We start from the raw sequence: 21,735 nt of genomic DNA, 5'->3' as shown, positions 1-21,735 counted from the left end.
CGCGCTGTGTTTTTATTCACGCGAGTGACACAAAAAACATCCCGCGAGTAATCTAGAGCAAGTTATGCGATGTGCATATTCGCTTCGTATCTGGTGTGAACACACCATAATGCTTCAAAAATTCTTAAGGGGGTCGTATGTAGGGCTGGGTATCGTTCAAAAATTTTCGATATCGATACCGATACCTTGAGTTCGATACCGGTTCCTGAACGATACTTTTTTCGATACCAGTTTTATGAAATCAGTTTTAATAAGATTACATCATCTTAAAAAACTATTTTTTTTATCTTGTTGATATTTATACAGACTCAAAGCCTCATCTCCTGAGCCACTGCACAAAGGAACAAAATATATCCAACACAAATAAATTTAATAATGTTCAAATAGTTTTCAGTTTACACATCTGTTAGGCTACGTTTACATTAGTGCGTGTTCATTTTAAAACACAAAGCTCAGACAGAATCATCATTTCTAGGTTGTTAAAGACTTCAAGAAATTTTAAATCTTCATCCACTTTCATAAGTGGGTGTTTTATTTTATTTCACCATATGTTTTATTGTTATTAAATTCTGGTGTAGTATGTCTAATTATTTGAATGCATAAAAACAACTTAGTTTATTTAAATTTATTCTTAAAATAGCCTTATGAAATGTTTTATTTTTCCTCAGAAATTCTGTGTTCTGTATCTGGTTTTCAAATGAAGACATAAAACATTTAATTTCTCTTTAAATTATTGAAAATCAAAGTTTATTTATTTTGGCAAACAAAGGGGGGTTACTATTAAAATTAAAACATGGAATAACTGTTGTGTGATCATTACTAAAAAAAAAAAAAAGTTTTAATTTTAATAGTAGCCTAGTATTAGTAGTGCTGTCTGCTGAACAATATTAATATATTTCTGCCGCAGTGTCTTCCAAGTTAAACCGAACTTTTATTTTGACGGGTTGTCTGTAATACCTTTACAGTTCTGTGTGTATATGAAATGACGCTAGTTTTATTCGAATCAAACGGTAAAATGCTCATGAAGTGACTCTCAGAGCAGGGGCCCGTTTCAGAAAGGAGGTTAAGTGAAAACTCTGAGTATGTTAACCCTGAAATCAGGGAAACTCTGGGTTTTCCGTTTCAAAATGGGAGGTTTGTCAAACCCGAGAAAGCAGGGTAAGTCAAGCCTGTTTCTGAGAGAGAGGTAACTTATACTCAGAGTCAGTTACCGTAGTAACTTACTCTGTGAACCTAACCTGGTCGGGAGCAGGTTTTCTTCGGAAAACCCAGAGTTTCTTTCAGTCTCCTCTCCCTTTTTATAGTGTTAGCGAAGTTTAAATACCTTATTCATTCATTCACGCTGCAAAATAGATTTTCTTACTGAGTATTTTTGTCTTATTTCAAGTACAAATATCAAAAAAATTCTTAATATGCATTTTATATATAATTTTTTTTCATATATATTTATATTTTATATATATTTAGTCTTGTTTCCTGGGGGATTTTCCTTTTAAGTGCATTTTACATAAAACAAGTAAAACTGTAAGCCATAGGGTAAGAAAAATAATCTTAATGCAAATGGAAACAAGAATATATTTAATTTCTTACCCCATTGGAAGATAATTTGCAAAATAAGAAACACTTATCGGAGATGCAGAGCACATTATAAGTCCGCTGTATGCAGATTCTAAGGAAAGTGTGCATCCTTCTCACACTCATTCTGAGAATTTTCTCCTGGGCCCAAATCCGCCAAAGAGGGGTTTCACAGGACTGTAGGTCAGTGGTGTAAAAATGGGTTTAAATGAGGCTAATCTGATAAATGATAAAATAATTTTTAGGTCATCTTTATTTCCTAATACAAAAGCAAAAGTTAGTTTTTTTTTACTTTTGGATTTTAGAAATCTTCTAATACTTGACCATCATCTCTTCATCTGTCAGTGGTGCTGGCGCACTGGTTCTCCCTCTGCCTTCTTGCTGTGGACTAGTCAGTAGTTCATTTTATTACTCTAATTAAGAAATGTAACTGGATTAGAGAATATTTAATTATGTGAAAAAAATGTTGGACTATGTGGAAAAAGCTGCAGTGCATTGAAATAGACATTGAATGAAATTTAATGTCAAATGTTTGTAAAGTCATTTAGCCCACACCCATGAACCTTTCATGCTTAAAGCTTTACCTGGATTGAATTGTGTTTTTATACATCATTTTTAGCTGCCACGTTCTTGTTTCTTTTTTCTGTCTTTTTTTTTGTGGGTGTGGTCATGGGATACCATTAAAATGAATATTAGTTCAGTCATTTACAGTTTTCACCTCTGATTATTATAACAGTTATTAAGTTATTGACAGTTATGAAGAATTAAAGTTAGCTGACGTCTTTTTGGCGGGAGCTGTTGCCATGGTGAATCGTAATTTCGGCGTTCCTCTGATCATGACTTTTCATAGTCATGGTGCACGCGCTTAACTCAGAGTCAACCTACTTAGAGTTGAGTAAACTAACTCAGTTCAGCTGTTTTGTAACCGAAAACTCAGAGTTTCCCATCTCAGAGTAAGTCAACTCAGAGTTAAAGTTTAAACTCAGAGTTGGTTGAACCTCCTTATTGAAACGGGCCCCAGGTCTGGAGATGTTGTTCATGTGTTTATGTCCTCATTTAGAGAGGCGGCGGACGCTGAAATGACCGCGAGCGTCACACGCGCTTCAGTCTGTGTATAATAAACAAACCGCGCGATTTAAAGAGCGGACTGCGTGCGCTTTCGAAACGCTTTTGCGGATGTCAAACACTGATCAAGCAGCGCAGCGCCGCTTCTAGTCAAACACACCTAGTGGTGCAGGATTATTGGCTCACTGACGGTGATGAGATTAACCCCTTAGGTATCGAAATTTGGTACCGAACGACAAGACGTTTTTCCGATACTCGGTGGTATCGAGGCAATTCGGTCGGTGCCTAAAAAGTATCGAACTCGATACCCAGCCCTAGTCGTATGACGTTGCTAAAAAGAACAAAATATTATTGTGTATTTGGTATTTATGCGGTTTAAGGTTCAAAAAACACATTGTGCACATACTGTACATTATTTTTGCTCCTCTATGCCCCGCCTTTCTGAAACACGTCGATTTTTACAAAGCTCATTGTTCTGAGAAGCAAGGCGTGCTCTGATTGGCCAGCTATCCAGTGCGTTGTGATTGGCCGAATACCTCAACCGTGAGACGGAAAATGTTACCCTTACTGTATTGTGATGCCGTGTCCCGGCACGACAACACAAAAACAATAAAACCCATTATAAACAAGGTATTTGTTGCATCCAGTGGGGACATGATTACTGATTATAATGACTTATACAGTCAGAAGCGTCAGACTGTCCTTGCAAAGTTGGAATTGCCCCACTTTATAGAAACAGCCTTTGTGCAAGCCAGCATTGTAGGCTACTCTTCCAGGTTCAGGAAATAGTCCTCCGTGAAATGCGCTGCACACACTCTAATATTTGGGTTGAACTGTTCTGGAACAGTGTTGTAAATACAACTTCACCACTGATTTCTAGTTGTGTCCTCTTTTGGAAGCCTAAACAAAGTACTTTCGCTTTCACAACGAAACACAGCATCTCCAGGAAATGGCGCCAGCGGCAGCAACAATACTATAGTGAGAATAATAGTTCCGCCTTCTTTCACTGCGTAAACATTTGGGTGGTGTTTTGCAAATCTTCCCACACCGTGACGTAGACATGTGGGAGCGTGTTTAAATGATCCGTTTTAGGGGGGCGTGGCAGAGTCTTAACTTTTATAAAGAATATCTCTTTGGTTTTGAGACTTTAGTCTTTGCAACTTCAGGGATCTCATCTATGCAAAAACAGCTTGCAACACTCCAAAGAGAAAGGAAAACTTGAAATCGCATCATATGACCCCTTTAAAGATATCACAAATCCATCTGAATCGAGTGCTTAATTGATGCATGAGAACAATTCTCATTGGTTAAGTGCTCTATTTATACGGATTTCTTTTTATGATGTCCTTATGAACTTTTTGAAGCATCAAAGTTGTGGCTGCATGCAGTGGAGGGACAAATTGTGAAAAAAAAGTCTTACAGGTTTAGAATGACACAAAGGTGAGTAAATTATAACAATTTGTAGTTTTTTAGTGAACTATCCCTTCAAGAAAGTATGTTTAGATGGTTCAAGTTTCTGATCATCCAACAGAACTCATTCTAACATGTTACTTTGGCATATCATATATTACCATAGCAGGACTGAAAATGATTGTTCTACTTTATTAAATGTTTTAAAGTTACAATACTTTCTTAGTTGTTAATATCATGAGTACACTTGCGTTATAAAATTTTGAGTTTTACCTATCTATTGTTCTAGTGAGAAATAGCCACTTTGCACTGGGGAGAACGTCTTCGGTTCTGAAATGTATAGTATGTTTACAAAGTATGAACCTTTTGTTTTGACGAGAGAGTAACTGAATGGGTTTATTTATACGTTTCTTTTTTACCTTGGTGAGCAGTAGGACTCTCTTCTGCAGGCGACGGACAAGCGAATCCTGATTCTCTCGTTTCTTCTGTTCTTCTTGAGCTTTGGCTCGCAGCTGAGCGATCTCGGGCATGAGGTCAGTGCGGGCCTTCTCCACAGAGCGAATGCTGAAAGAGACCGATCGGAAACGGCAGAATAACATTAGGATAGAGCAGCTCTGGGGAGAACACAAAAGAACTGAATCCTCTATATCCTGGAAGGTCATTTCCATATAACATAAAGGCTGCTTTCTGAGTGTTCACAGCTGAATATATGCTCTTTGTTGCTGGGCCGTTCTGGGAAATGGCACAATGTTATGTGGAAGACAGTGAGCCATAAACAATTCCCAGACACAGCCCTGAAAACACCCCCCTGGTGAAGATAAATGAATGTGCATATCTGATTGTGATTAATCCATAATCATTACAATCATTAGCTTAACTAGTCACTAACTAACTAGTCATGGATGTAGTGTACTTTGATATAGTTAAACAAATGCTCACATTGTCATATGAGACATGTATAACCAAATATTAATATACATATTGCAGGGTGAGGTAAAAAAAAATGTTTTCTGCTCCAGATATACACTTTTCAAACTAATGTATTATTTTTAAAAAGTAACATTAACACGACAGTAATTTGAACATAGCTTTCATAAAAATATAATTCATTCATTCATAAAAATATACAGCAAAACATAAATGTGCAATTATTATTTTTTAATTTGTTTTGACTACCTAATATCCCCATTCAGCCCAAAACCATTGTATGGAAAGCAAATCCTCACCTTACATTATTCCTCTCAGATGTACTTCACAATACACTTCATCACAACTTCAAGTATAATACTCAGATGCAGAACCATAGACAATATAACAAAGAAAAATAAATGACCATTTTTCAGGTTCACTGTTTTTATATTATGTCTATATGCAAAGCAATTCCATATTTCACTTCTACAGCTCTGCTTTTCAGCGAAATGAGCAAGATTGATCTCTGGCATTCCTAACACTTACCGAACTGCCGCCAGGTATCGAAATTAGCGCAATTTTACACTTTTCGCATTTTCGATATTGCTGTATTTGATACTGCTATGGGGCAGTTCTTAAGCGATGTCACTGTTAAGGCACAATAACGGACATCAAAACAGTTAGCAAAATGGCAGCACGTATTTATATGACAAGAAGCTGTTTGTTTGTGTACGCATGTGTCTTCTGGAGATAAAGGAAGGATGTTTGATACAGATAGACTTTGACTGGGGGAGCACTTTTCCACTTGACCTTGCAGAGTGAGAGAAATTACCCACAGCAAGAGTTCAATTCCATCAAATGTGCTAGAAAAGTGTGTGCGAGTCTTTGAATCTGCTGGATTAAAGGGAGCGAAAGTACTAAGACAGTACGGGTGGATGTAATTGTGCTTTCTGGAGGTAGTTAACAAGGGAAATTTGTTTGTTGGAGGAGGGCAGGTGAGTTTGTGTGGGCCGGCGTTTGCAAGAGCGAGTCAGCGTGTGTGTGTGTGTGTCCTCATAGCTAAATTGATTAACTCCTCTCATCTCTTCCAGATGCTAACTATCCAGCCCAATTTGAGCTGTAATGAAAATAATCATGGCCTGCTGTGGAGGGTCAATAATGCACAATCTAATCACAAAACCATACTCGTCTCCTATCAATATGACCTCAGCACACACTGAGGCTTATTATGCAAATTGCCTCTATTCGTTAGTGTATATAGGGTAATTGATTTAGTTGGCCCAGTTTCTCAACATAGGAGGAGTAGCTTAATGGAGTGATTCAACCAAGTGGACCCCATGAATGCACACCAACACACACAAACACGTATGTAAAGCGCCTATAAGCACTTGCATTATAACACAAAGAGGGTGATTTTACGGTCCACATTATTCCATTAAGGTAATAATTCACAGCCACTGCATTTCTATTTAAACGTTTGAAAATTATCACCAAAATAGCTGAGGGTACATCCTCCATACGGATTATCGTCTGGTGCGTATCGTAGCCTATTTAGGAAAAAATTCACCTGCCAACATGCATCCAACATGTTAACCAAACAACCTTGTTTATTAACATGGTGTTTATGGGCAACAAAATAGGAAATACATGATATCACAATAACAGACATGCATTTTTGGTTTAATTCGGTTTTTATTTTGCATATTTGATTTTGGTAAATGAGATTTTTAAATGTATTCATTTAGTAAAAAGCAGTAAGTGATTACAGTCATTATTTTTGAACTAGTGCTGATTCTTGCAATAAATAATTTGTATGTACTCTACAAAAATAGCTGTTCCATCCAAATCATGTCCTTTTTGTTAGGGTGCAAATTACTTTTTACATTTTTTTCAGGAGTAAATGCAAAAATAGAATGATAGGCCAATTGATATGATTGAATATCACAAAACATGAAAACAATATTGAGATTCAAATGTTTTGCTATATTGCCCTGCCCTACTCCAGGTGGCTATATAAATAAAAGAGCCAATCACGAATTGGTAAAGTCATCGCATCACTGCAGCTTCTATAGAGACCCAACCTGGGACCCACGTTTTTTCTTCTATAAATGTCAGAAACATTTACAACACAGATCATGTTAGATTTTATTGCTGACTCAAAATATGTTATTCAAAATATGAGTATTTTCCCATTAAAATAGATAGAAATTGGTCTTGTAAGCCTGAAATATCTGCCTGGAGCGGTTGAAAATATGGCTGACAGAGTGAACTGGCCTTCCTTGAAAGGGACTTTGAGCATAAGCAGCAAATTATCCCAATATATGCAAAATATGATACCACTGTTGTCAGATTTCATACCTAATATGAAATAAGCCATTTCATTTGTAAAAGTCTGAAATGTGTGAAATTGTGACAGTTGCTCGTGTTCTGTTAGTATTACGGCATATTAATAAAGTTAATTACAAATTCACATCATCTGCTACATTCTGCATAAAAAAATTATAATAATAATAATAATAATAAATTGCGATTTATTGACACTTAATTATTGAAATCTATTGACACCCCTGGTTAACTTGCATTTGTCAACCAAAAATAGTGTATTTGTTGCCATTGGTATTGATCAGGTATTACTACCGAGGTATCACAGGCAATTATGGTTTTGAAACCAAAATGTTATAAGACATCGATCCATGCCTACGTCAAGTAATGTCTGAAATTAACAACAAGAACCACAAAAAAAAGTATTGTTCACAAAATTATTGTTTAGACACCCTTCATTCACCAGAGGTGAGTTTCTTTGCAAAAATAGGCCTACATCTGATAGAAACACATTAAAAAGTAAGCAATAAAAAGAGGAGGAGTTTTTTTGGAAAGAACCAGACAGCCCCAACTTCTTCCATAAAGAACTTGAAGAAATGACAGACTCATTACTTTGCAAAGCTGTTTTAGACGACATCATAGTTCATAATTAGCCCAATCTCAACACTCAGCTCATTAGTGAGATCTGATATTGTCAGAGTTTCGTTTGACTTGACTGCTCAAGTGACGAGCCGCGCAGCGCCGACACGCACCAACTCCCCTCAACCAATGTCTGACAATTAGAGAGAGGGAGAGACCAGAGATAGACTGAAAGAGCATCAAAGAGATCGGCTAATGCTGGCTGGCAAAACTCAAGAAAAGACCCCATTACCGCCTTTGAAAGAACTGCACAGGATGAAAAGAGACCCACATTAGAGGCCTTGTCAAATAATGACATTTTTAAGCACAAAAACAGACATGAACCCACATAGCGAGGGAGAGACTGTCCCAATCTATCACTTGAGGGACAGATCACACGCTCTGGAGTAGAGCTGTCGCTCACGAGCGAAGGTTCAATAGAGACTGTCCATCTCAATTGTTACAGAGAACGTCAAATCTCACAAATCATGCAGTGACAGCGGGGCTCGAATATATCAAATATTTAATCTGAAATTACTTTAGTTCTTACCAACAATCAGCTCTGTGACATTAAAGAAATAACTTTGGAACTGTAGTGTAAAATTCTCAAATTTGGTTACACTTTATTTTGATAATCCACTTTAGACATTCTACTAACTATTATACTAGTATACCATTCTACTAGTAATTTTACAACAACATGTCATCTAATCCTCATTAATTTTCAACTACATGTCTACTAACTCTCAGAGTAGACTGTTAGTTTAAGTTTAGGGTTTGTAGAATAAGTTGACATATACTTGCAAAGTATCTTACAGTCAGTATATTTTATGTTGTGGACCCATCAAAATAAAGTGTTTGAAGATATTAAGCAGACAGTCTATTAATAATCTAATGACTACTAGTTCACATGTAGTTACAAAGTTACTCACGTTAGTAGAATATCTAAAGCGGACTATCAAAATAAAGTGTTACCTCAAACTTACCTCCACAAAACTTTTTAAATCATTGAGTGATGAGTCAAAATTTATGACCCAAAGTCAGTGATTTATACCTTAATGCATGTGAATGTGTGTATTCACCTGCTATTGAGTGAGTAGTTCTGCTGTTTCAGGTTCAGTTCTCGCTGTTGAATCTGTATGACCTCCCTGGACAAATCCTCAGGTTTCCTACAACAAAATAATTTGAAAGTAAGAAGAGACAGGCAGGTATTTCATAAAAAAAAAAAAAAAAAAAAAAAAAAAAAAAAAAAAAAAAATCAGAAGAGTCAAATTCTGCAAAGAAGAAGAAAAAAAAAAAACTTTATTGAACTTTATTGACTTTATTCAACAATTCGTCTCCTCTGTCTCAGCGTAGTGCCATTTTGGAGAATATCCTCTGGATGCAAACTGCATATGCTGTTCTGTGTCAGCCATGCCACAGGGATACTCTGTTTTCATTCAAATCAAAGTTTAAAGAAACGTAGAAGACATATCCGTGAGGTGCGGCTGACCCAGAACAGAATACGCAGTTTGCATCCAGCGGATATTCTCCAAAATGGTGCTACGCTGACACAGAGGAGACAAATTGTTGAATAAAGTCGTTTTTTTTTCTTTGCGTACAAAAAGTATTCTCATAGCTTCATAACGTTAAGGTTGAACCCACTGATGGCAGATGGACTATTGTGACTGTTTGTTTTTTATACTTTTCTGTGCCTTGACCGTGTTAATTGTTTGGCAGTCAATGGGACAGTCACAAGCCTCCCGGTTTTCATTAAAATATCTTAAATTGTATTCCGAAGACAAATTAATCTTTTACAGGATTTGAACGACATGGGTCCTGGTTTTCATCTAAAATATCTTAAAAAGGGAAAGGGAAGTGGTTATGCTCTGCATTTAACCCATCCAAGTGTACACACAGTAGTGAACACACACCCAGAGCAGTGGGCAGCCATTTATGCTGCGGCGCCAGGGGAGCAGTTGGGGGTTCGGTGCCTTGCTCAAGGGTCTCACCTCAGTCGTGGTATTGAAGGTGGAGAGAGGTTATTTTGGTTATTCACTCCCCCCACCTACAATCCCTGCCGGACCTGAGACTAGAACCCACGACCTTCGGGTTACAAGTCCAACTCTCTATCCATTAGGCCACGACTCCCCGAATGGTGTTCCGAAGACGAACAAAGATTTTACGGGTTTTGAACAACATGGGGGTAAGGGATTAATAACAAAATATTCATTTTGGGGTGGAGTAACCCTTTAACCTTCAGAAAATGTGGATAACCCACCTCAAGGTCAAAATATATCACAATGAGCCATTTATAATTTCCAATTATTATTACAAGGTTTGCAATTCTATTTCCTAAATTTGGGACGCGTCTAAAAAAAAAAAGTAACAAGTAAAATCATGTTTTTTTTGTGTGTGCGCGTGTTATTTTTTTTTTTAATTACACAGTAAGTGTATAAAAAAACTAAAATCTGACATTCTTTAAATTAATTTTCTAGCAATGTATTTTGTATGGAGTAACGGACAAGTAAATATTAATTTTGGAAATTAAAATTAGTTAATTGAAATAGTGTTCATGCAATTAATCAAATGTTAATTCAACAGATTGTGTCAATTATGATTTTAATTGGTAAGACAAGTTAAAATGACTTAGACATCTGAGGTGTTTAAAGTTGAGATGAAACTGAAGTAGCGACACACTTTGCCTTGCATTTTGTGATCTACTGTGAAGTATAACAAATTATCGGGATACAAAAGTAGGGCAGGGACTCGGTTCGATCCATCACTTAATGTTTCAATTTTATGTTACAAGCTATGCATTCAAAAATGGAGGCAGATCTGAATGTGAGCTTGTGGGAGCGGCGTTTAAGTAGACTGCATAATGTTTAATTAAAGTAAAAAAAAAAGATGCACGGATAAATAATTCACATGGATTTACAAAATAGATAACTTTAAAACTGTCTATGTTTTATGTTCCATACAAGGGCTAAGCAGGGCTCAAGACTCATTCTTCCCACTGGTCGCACTTGTGCAACTAACTTTCTCAGTTGGCACGAGCACATCATTTGGTCGCAATTTTTTATTTATTTTTTTGATACAACATTTGATTAATCAATGCATGTTGATGAACTTTTATCATAGTTTATAGTTATATGGTAACGAAAGTGTTCAACATTCAACCCGTTCTTTTTCATCAGTATTATTTGTGATTTAAATTTTGTGAACAGGAATTACCCTTTTTGCTTTCCCTTTCAAATTCGCAATCTTGGTGTTACGCTTTACCTTTCACTTTTTAAGACTAAAACAAAAGATGGATTCATTGTTATCCTTAATTAAAAAGCACAACAACAATAAAATAACAGTACGTTACAATGACAAACTATCTTACATAACATTTAACAAAAACGAATAAGATGAGGCATGTTTAGCAAACACTGAGGAATCAAATAATAATAATAATAATATTTAAAAAATAAGGAAAGCCTCCATAGCATGAGGTAAACAGCAAAGATAACAAGCTTTTCAAAACGAAAACAAAAAGAAAAGTAAACCTAAACTGGCTGTCCTTGACAGAACGTGCATGTTTTTTCTACAAGAATACCAACATGTTCACCTTCTCTGGTTTAAGAAATGGTCTTTTACTTTAGTTTGAAATCCAAATCCTCCGTTGAGCTCCGTCCGCGGCGTGCACCATTGCGCTCGTGCTGACGAGGCGAGTATAAAAACCAGACTCTACCCACGAAGCGCTCGCGCTGAAAGCGCCTCTCTTCACGTGATCAGTGAAATCTGACTCCTGCTACAAAGTGCTGCGGCTGGCAGCGCGCGCTGTATGAAGCAGCGCAGACCATGCACTCGCACAAGTGCAACCACGTCCAATTTTTACTCGCACACTCTTAAAAAAGGGTCGCAGTCTAGAGTCCCGCTAATTATGATCCACAATAGTTTACCTAAAGCATCTAATAGTTCTGACAAAAAAATTAAAAAGAAAGTGTTTTTCTTGTCATAATTGTAGAGTGTACCTTATTCATGAAAAGCATTCTATAAAAGCCCACAAACTGTAAACTCTGAAAACTCATTCTCAAACTTAAACTCATTCTATAAAAGACTCATTAGCGCCTGCTAATGAAACAAATTCATTTGTGAACTCATGATAGAATCGGTTTCCTAAAAGAGATGAAGACTATTTCTCCAAAGTCCAAAGCTATTTACTTTTTCTAATTAAAAGTACAATTGTTTCCTTACGTATTGCCCTGACTATGTTTTCAAAATGTGTTTCTCTTTTAAAATAGCTCTTTGTGAAAACACCTTGACTTTTCTAATTCGTCAAGCCCACATACATTTCAAAATTACTCATTGTTCAGCTGGTTTTTTTTGTTTCTAAAACTTGAAGTCATAACAGAAGTTATGCAAGTTAATAATCACTAGGCCATGATTTAAAAAAAAAATGCAATCTTCATTTGAAAGATTTGATATAAAGTCTTCAAATGTCATTCCGTTACACAGGATTCTTGTTATTTTCTCAAGCATTCTCATAAAAGCAGGTTGACAATTCTGCAAATTCACTTTATAAATGCTGTTTTGCTTGCTGGAAGTACACAGCACAAGAAATCAGTAGCATTATATATTCAAACTGCCTAATATATTCACATTTATTTGTATATAACATACATAGCTAACCACTGGGTCATGTTTCAAATGATCATAAGGCATGTTAAATTACATCTGCCTTCTTTGATTTGCATAATTAACGGAGCTGTCAACATCAAACAAAAGGCACAGGAACTTAAATCACACCCACAGACAGAAAGGCTTTGAATGCATTTGCTCAATTTTGACAATTTTTCTTTAAATTTCTGTGATGAAAGTGCGATCTTATGGCTGACACTTTTGTTCTGTATTTGAGATGAAAGCTAATTCTGAAGACAATTGGTTAAGCATTCAAACAGTAGGAATATCACAGCAGAGGGAACATAAAGGAAAGGAATTATAAGACAGAGTACGATAAATTTGAGTATGTATTTCTCTTTCCCTCTTCATTTTTCAGAAAGTTATCTTTCGTTTCCTTCACAGCGAGACAAAATGAGTCTACGGTACAAAAAAGGAAAGTCCCAACCGCTGCACTTTTCTTTGCCGAGACAAAACATTGAGAAGATTTGACACCGGTTTCTTTTATTTGGAGAATCCCCACGAGAGTTACATTGCTCACCCAGGTAAAACATGAGAGAGCAGAATGAAACTACTGCCTGACATATTTATACTGCCGGTGAATGTGGTGGTTCATAGGCCTGGAGAGCAGAATGTGTAATGTTCAATGATCAATCAGAATCCAAAATCAGATTTCTGCTCCACCAAAGCGAGACGGGCACTTTGGCTCATTCGCTGTGCCAATATCCTTTCAGAGCAATGGAAATTCATTGGGAAGAGTTTGATTACATAAAGTGTTTTACCTATGTGAATGTAAGCATAATCAGCTGAATCTCGCATTCAAACGCCTCACCCAAGGCCATATCATACTTCAAAGACAAGAAGTGCATACAAACAGAAACAAAAGACCTTCGCTGAGAAAAACAGACGTCACTGAGAACAAGGAGGAGAGAAATTATCTGAGGAGGAAGAACCTATATGAGAATTAAGATTCTGCCCAGATACATGAAGGATATTGACTCTGCAAAACTGTGACCAATTACGTGCCGTTTGAAGTTAATAATCATTATTATATACGGAATAGTCAAAGAGGGAGGTTTATGCTCTACCACTTTCAAACACACACATACATCTAAAATAATCATTACACGATCATTCACAACAAATTTGCAATGACTTTGTTGGAAATGTAAAATTATGCACCGTCGTGAATATCGCAATGGTTTTTATTTGCCCATAAGTGAAGACTGAAGGCGAGTAAATGATTAATGAATTTTCATTTTCTGGTGAACTATCCTTTTGAAAGGCTTCAGCAAAAATATATGTAGGTAAATATAGCTGTTTATTATGATATGGGTGAATATAATTGAAATCAATTAAATAATGTTCCATTTGTTCATTTAAAAGAAAAACATTTCATGCATAATTTCGACCAGATTTTTATTTATTTTTTCTTGTATTAAACAGTTTAAATCTAATTGGATGCAATTTCTGTTTGGAATGATAGTTCCTCTGATACCCTTAGTTAAAAAGAGCTGAAAAGGTTTTGCTCAAAGCTCTTCCACCACAATCAATTGACGCAAACTTAAACATTTCATCTGTTGAAAATTACAGCACTTACACGACACTACAAACATCTGTTTTCAGAGTTAAGATGTGTCAGACGAGGAACAGAGCCGTCACGTCTGCAATGTATTAAACATACAAAAATAAATAAATAAAGGCTGTATTAAAAATACAGTTAAAAACAAAACTGTAATATTGTGACCAAATTATTACCAGTTAACAACCATTTTCTCTTTTAATATATTTTAAAACATCATTTATTCCTGTGATGCAAAGCTGAATTTTCAGCATCATTACTCCAGTCTTCAGTGTCACATGATCCTTCAGAAATCATTCTAATATGCTGATTTGGTCCTCAAAAAACATTTCTTATAATTATCATAAATACTAGGCCAAGAGTCTAAATATATTCTTAATTTTGTCTAAACTCTAAAGTTATTGTAGCTCCTGCAATATATTAACGGTGTATCTCACAAGTGCACATACTCGAAAAGTGTCTGCAACAATCTATGCCTTCACCAACTAGTCAGACTTAAAACATGAAAGGGCGAAGCTTCAGTGCAGAAGTGTGCGTCTAGCTTAAGATTTCATTCTGTGAACATCCTAATATGTCAGGTTGTCATTCAATGTCATTATTCAGTAACCTACATTGAGTTAGAGTTTCCATTCCTCTATAAATAAAACATATACTGTGGAAACGCACATCAACACCAAAACATGCCGTTCACCACTTTTTTAATTTTTTTTAATATATTAATACAACTTTGTATTAATATTCTATACTTTTTTTGTGGTAAAGACTAGTCACTAGACCTATCAATAAATCTGTCAAATGATATATACATATTAGTAACATAATTTTCAGAGAGTGTAAGAATAACTTTTATTATTTATAATAGAGAGCCAGCACTCAGTTTAGTGATTTAGTCTTGCATTACCATCTTCCACCCTCGCTTTGACCCTAGATCACCAAAAATGAAAGCCCTATAACTAATTTATTAAACCTGTATTTTTTTTCCTTCAATGGAAAACAAAAGTAGAAACTTTAATAATTTACTAAATCACTGTATTCACTGGCACTGCTACATGAACATCTTTATGTCAGGTCTTCAGCAGTCATACGATAGCTTTATGTGAAAACTTAGATAGTTATTTTTCTCCTCTTTAAATCAGATGAACTCAAGAAAGAAAATCAATGAATTTGTCCGATTAGATTAACTGACTCATTGCAAAGACACTCAAACGAATGACTTGTTTTTGAACCTGTTAACCAGATTAATCAAGATTCTAAAGAAATGACTTAAAATTCATTCTGTTCCTCACACAAAGCTATCATATGATTTTGCAACTTTTTGAAGCTTCATTATGACTGCAGAAAAAGGAACTATTCTACTCTGGAACTATTATTGTTAGTTTTCTATCAGCAGATGTTTAGATACTCATAATATCATTAAATATTGGTAAGGGATATTAAACAGATAAGATCTGTCACCCGCTCTGGTATCTGACGTTTCAGTACAGTGATTGACTAATAAGAGACTCAGTGTTTGTCATTTTGAGGGGTACTTCAAGAGCACTGTGTGTGTGTTCCACCAAATCCACATAAGCCATTAAACAGACAATGTTTATATCTTTCCACATGACTGACAAAGCACATTTACACCTCACACGATCAATAGAACACATGCATATGCAAACACACTAAAACTGCTCCACATCAGCCACTGTTTCAGCATCTATAACAAGCTGACCTTGAAAACACTGCACAAGCAGAGAGCATGTAGAATTTACAAGCAATAACACTGACTGACCTAACACAAGTCAATAGACCTACACAGGCACAGATGCAGAGGAGAGAAACAACATGTTTCTTGGGATCAGAGCGCCCTCTGGTGGCATTGTAATCCACCATATGAACCAAAAGTATTGAGTTTCTTGGATTATATAACAACACCCTCAAACCTGCCTTCATATAATGATTGTCAGTTATCAGTCAGGCTTTTAAGGCAATATTTCCAGCCAAATAATTACTTTAGCTATGCATTTATTAAATAATATTTAGAATTCATAAGAAAATACCCACCTAATATTAAGTCCTGTGGACTGGCCAATGTTTTCCCAAGCCTGCAGTTCATGCTCCAGTTTCTAGAAGATCCACAATGTTGGATTAAAACCGTACAATAAAATTCAAAATACAAAACACTATGATTACACCCCTTTTGGGAGTAAAATATCAAGCACAATATAATTTATAATCAGAGCGTCAATTTTGCATAGCAAGACCAGACTAGGGGTGTGTGATATTGAAAAAATATGATCTCAATATTTTTTTTTCGATAACGATAATTAGACGATATTTTGCAGAGTGTGTTATTGTGCTGATATCTGACTACCGTGGACAGCTGCAGTTTTTGATATTCTTCATATTCGGTGTGCTCAGTTCACATCAGTGAACAATTAATCTTTTCATTTAAGTTTAAATTGATTTTTACCTTTAATAAAGCTATTTTTTGGTTACACTTTATTTCGATAGTCCACTTTAGAAATTCTACTAACTATAAGTAACTTTGTAACTATGTCAATGACATGTCAACTAATTCTCATTCATTTGCAACTACATGTCTACTAACTCTCAGTAGGGTAGGTTTAGTAGAGTAAGTTGACATTTACTTGCAAAGTTTCTTATAGTCAGTATGTTGTGGACCAATCAAAATAAAGTATTAGAACATATTAAGCAGACCGTCTACTAATACTCTAATGACTGCTAATGACATGTAGTTGCAAAGTTACTTACTGTTAGTAGAATGTCTAAAGTGGACTATCGAAATAAAGTGTTACCATTTTTTTCTAATAGTGTATATCTTTTGAGTCAAATTGTTACATTTAATCAGTCAATTAAGATAATACACATTTAGGCTGTTACCAAACAAATGAAACCAGCATCATCAAAATTAATTTTTGATGCAGAAGTTGCATCTGAAGTGGCATTTAGATGCATTTACACACTGTTTAATGCAGCTCAGAGGAACATGGAGTGCTTTAACCAGTTAAAAATGCATAATGTTTTGACATTTTAAACACAAAACATTGAATACTGATATGTAAAATTATTTTAAAAATTAAAAGACTTTAATTACGATATTAATCGCAGACAATATATAATCACACAGCCCTAGACCAGACATATTTAGCAAATACTGCACATTAAAAAGGCACCATATAAAAGCACATATTCTTGTTCACATATTCAATCTCAAACTGGTCTCTGCATGTGTGTAACTGTTTACCTCTTTCTCCAACTCTACTTTCAGTTTCTCCTCCATCACTCTCTCCATTCTCTCCAACTTCCTCCTCAACCCCTCAGTCTCTTCTCTCAGCAGACTGTTGTTCTCTTTTGTCTCTCTGAGAAGGAAATTGAGAGATAATTGACCGTAGTTATAAATAATGATTTATGCATGCATTCATCACACAAAAAGTTTGTTGATAACACTGTTGATACCTTAAGTAAGTATTTTCCTCCCGCAGACGTTTAAATTCCCGCTCCAGTTCAGGCAGTCTAGCCACTTCAGATTTCATGTTTTTCACAATCACAGAGTCTTGCTCCTGAAGAGCCAAACGCCTCTCCAACTCCTGCAGACGGACAGCACACATAAGAGGGAGCAAGGCACAAATAAGACAATTTCTTGATGTAAAATATAAGTTGAGCATTCTTTTTTTTTTTTTCACCGACTTGGTAATTAATAGCATTATTTTTGACATCCCTCAGTGCTCCACACATAGAAATTGAAGAATAAGACTGAAACACAAATACCTTCATCTTGAGTTCACTATCTGTGCTGGTGGAATGAGATGACTGCAGATTTTGGTACCTCTGACTGACATCCTGGAACTTCCTATTATTATCAGATGAAAAACAACACAGTACATATGTATTAAGTAGAAGATATGAGGAAAAGTGTACATTTGTGTATGTGCGAATTCATACTTGCGCTGCACATCCAGTTGTTCCTGCAGGGCCTGGATCTCCAGGTTCTGGGTGGAGAATTTGGACTCCTGAATCTGGATCTGTTGTTTGAGCCTTCGTGTCTCATCTTTCAACTCACTGATCATCTGCAACATGAAAAAAAAATATTTTAATTAAACAATTGCAATCCTAACGGTATTAACAGAAACATAATTGCTATAAAAAAAATCATATTTGTAAACAATGATTGCCATAGGCGTTTTATTTTTTGTGAATGTACAGGGGTCTGTTTCATAAAACAAGTTTACCAAATAAGCAAGGTTTATTTCAGTTAGCCTGACATTGTCAATTGATTTGGTTCAAAATAAGTCAGACTAACTGCAATAAGCCTGGCTTGTTTGGTAAACTTGTTTTATGAAACAAGAGTGCCCCCCACACTCTTTAAAAAGTTCACGCTCAGTGAGATTTGCTTTTTTTAAAATTTAATTCAGCAAGGACGTATTAATCATAAGTGACGGTAGAACACAGTTCTGTTTTTTTTAATAAATGCTGTACTTTTACTTTTTATTCAAAGAATCCCCAAATAAATTCCACAAAAAAATATTAAGTATGATGTGTTTCTTGAGCAACAAATAAGCATATCAGCATATCATGTGACTCTGGAGACTAGAGTAATGGCTGCTAAAAATTCAATACTTAAAAAATAGAAATTATTTTAAATTGTAATATTATTTTGCCATTATCCCCCCGGTTTTTCTGTATTGTTTTTAAAAAATAAATGCAAACTCGACCCCAAACTTTTGAGATTCGATGTATATACATGTGTATTAAGTTATCAGTCACAGTCTCAGCCTCAGACGTCACGCCCACGGAACGTTGGCTAAACGTCTGATGCATATGGCACACAAAAGTGGAAACACTTCAGGAGCTTCAAAGTCATCCTAGCTATTAAAAACAGTTACAACCATTGATATTTTACTCTAATCTCATGTGTCAATAAAACAAAACATTTTAATAATTCATCAAACCATTTCACGGGAGCATTTTTTCATCTTTCTACAAACACTAATACAAAAGAAACATAATAAACACACACCTGGTCTGCCTCAGCAAGTTTGCTGTCTTTTTCATTTGCTTTCTTGTGGAGTTCCTCAACGTTACGCTTTAAAGCCTTGTTGTTTTCCATTTGTTCATTAAGAGCTTGATTTCCTTTCTCTTCTCTTTCTTCCAGACGTCTGATCTTCAACAGTAACTCCCTGTTACGGTCAATTTCCCTCTGCAAATGCAATCAGACAGACACATACACACACAAGGTCAAATTAGGTTTTTCACAGCAAAGACTGGACAATCTTGCCTTGAATGCACCAAATCACATCCTAATGGATTTTGCCTACAGTGTTTCTCACACCTTGTTTTAGGCTGCAATAGTTTTTTTTAATATTGAGGAATATGTTTAAAAAATGGGAGTAAGGGGACAGTAAAAGAAAATCCAACAGAGCCCATGATTTACAGCACTATGCCACCTATCACTCACCTGTAAGTCTCTGGAGCTGCTGTTCGCCTCTTTCTCCAGCTCTATCCGGGCCCGTTTGTGACTGAGCACCATCTGTTGTTTCTCTTGAGTGAGCTGTAGCAGGCTAGTGTGAGAACGGACGCGCTCTGCAGCCTCCTCCAACTACACACACAACAACAAAATTCAATAATTTGCTCTACACATACTATATTAAAGGAACAGTTCACACACAAAAAAAAAATTCTCTCATCCTCAGGACATTCAAGATGTAGATGAGTTGGTTCCTTTATTAAAGAAATTTAGTATTACATCACTTGTCACCAATGGATCCTCTGCAGTGAATGGGTGCCGTCAGAATGAGACATCACAATAAAAACATCACAATAATCCACACGACTCCAGTCTATCAATTAATGTCTTGGGGAGCGAAAAAAGCATGTTTGTAAGAAACAAATCCATCATTACAAGTATTTGAACTTTAAACCATCGCTTCTGGACAAAATATGACTCTACAATCCATAATAAAGCTTAATCAAGTGGAAAAGTCCATTCCCTGTTATCCTCTCATATCAAAATCCACAAACATTTGTTTAGAACTGTTTTGGAATTTTGTTTGCAAGCCATGCTTGATCGGTGCATATTTCTCTCCTGATTCAAGATGACTTTTGCACTGGAGAAAGTTTAAAAAAAGTTTTAACATTTGAATGACTTAATTTTTGACTTCACAAAATGTTAATTGATGGACTGGAGTTGAGAGGATTGCTTGTAGATAACTGTGACGTTTTCATTAGCTGTTGGGACTCTCATTCTGACGGCACCCATTCACTACATTGGTGAGCAAGTGTTGAAAATGCTCAATTTCTCCAAATCTTGACTTGATAGTGAGTAAATGTTTAGCTAATGTTCATTTTTGGGTGAAATATTCCTATAAGAGACATACTGCATATTTTTGAGATCATGGAATTGAAATTTAGATACTTCGGTAAAAATGAGTTCTGAAATATGAAAGGAGTCTGTGACTTGCCTCCACTCTTTTAGTATAAAGATTCTGAAGACCACTTCTTCCAAAGGCTGGCTCAGTCTCCAGTAAAGAGCGCTCTGGACATGATATCAAACTCTTGAAAGATTTCAGCGTTGAGAAGATTGTGGTGTCATCCTCCATATCATCCATATTGGCAATGTCTTCACAGCCTCCTCAGCTGAGTATGGAAAAATGTAATTATATAAAATCGTAAAAAGTCATTAATAAACCTCCTCAATTCCCTCAAGAAACCTACTGATTAAACCAAAAATTAAACAATACATGTAAAATATGGTCAGTTCAGTTTAAAGTAATGAGCATGTATCTGTACCCCATTTGGATGCTATTAACATTTAAGCAGCTTATTATTGAAATATTGAAAAATATAAGTACATCCGACATCATATGATGAAGAATAAAATGTGTTTCAATAATTCTCAAATAATATGTCGCCATATTTTAAAAATACACCAAAATATAGCTTTCTCTAGTATGTTCCCACTGTTGAACAGCACGTAACAAGAATTTTCATATTTTGTTAAAAATGAAATAAGGGGTCTAATGTAGTAAAAACTGACACTTGACATTTACTGAGTGGGGAAATATTTTCCCTCATGGTATTGGATGACAATACCATGGTAATTTGCTACATACCATGGTACTAATGGTCTGCCCCATTCATATATCATGACATTTAAACGGTATACAACACAGAACTTCAAAGAGTACTATGGTATTATCACAGTTCATGGTCCAAAACATAGTATTTCCTTTTACAGACTCAAGATCTCATTAAAACAGATTAAATAACGAATTAAATGAACTGTTTTACAATTCTTATTAATGAGGTAGCCATTAATAGAGACGATATATGAAGTTAAATGACACATGCTAACAGTTCAGTGTGTTTAATTAGCAAGCGTTCAGCTAACTTACCTCACTAATATTCGTCAAAAAGACGATTTTTACAAACAGGCTAAAACGCAGACCGAATAAAAACGCACTAACATAAGTTAGGTGTCTTTCTTTCGAATTAATATTGAAGAGAAATCCGTAACTCACTCTTGACAGCCAACTCTCTCTGCGCTCGTGTCTCTAGTTTGAACTTGCAGCAGTTTTGTTGTCGCTACTTCGTGTGTGTGAGGAAAT

The 21,735-nt window shown here is 35.7% G+C and overlaps 1 protein-coding gene across 1 annotated transcript in view; it reads right to left on the bottom strand.

Moving 5' to 3' along the window:
* The window catches only part of LOC306873442 (mitotic spindle assembly checkpoint protein MAD1-like), a 76,014-nt gene extending 54,302 nt beyond the window's left edge, over positions 1-21,712 (bottom strand). Inside the window, exons 1-11 of the mRNA XM_079422730.1 lie at positions 21,649-21,712; positions 20,590-20,764; positions 19,587-19,727; positions 19,149-19,328; positions 18,074-18,198; positions 17,900-17,981; positions 17,588-17,718; positions 17,376-17,490; positions 16,172-16,233; positions 8,982-9,068; positions 4,470-4,614 (exon numbers count right to left, since the gene is read on the bottom strand). Coding sequence (XP_079278856.1) covers positions 4,470-4,614; positions 8,982-9,068; positions 16,172-16,233; positions 17,376-17,490; positions 17,588-17,718; positions 17,900-17,981; positions 18,074-18,198; positions 19,149-19,328; positions 19,587-19,727; positions 20,590-20,736 — 1,215 coding nt within the window. The 5' untranslated portion in view covers positions 20,737-20,764; positions 21,649-21,712. The remainder of the gene's footprint in view (positions 1-4,469; positions 4,615-8,981; positions 9,069-16,171; positions 16,234-17,375; positions 17,491-17,587; positions 17,719-17,899; positions 17,982-18,073; positions 18,199-19,148; positions 19,329-19,586; positions 19,728-20,589; positions 20,765-21,648) is intronic.
* Between the last annotated feature and the right edge of the window lie 23 nt (positions 21,713-21,735).

The sequence above is a fragment of the Barbus barbus genome (assembly GCF_936440315.1).
Source record: "Barbus barbus genome assembly, chromosome: 8".
NCBI classification, from domain to species: domain Eukaryota; kingdom Metazoa; phylum Chordata; class Actinopteri; order Cypriniformes; family Cyprinidae; genus Barbus; species Barbus barbus.
This window is presented reverse-complemented; position numbering and strand designations above follow the sequence as displayed.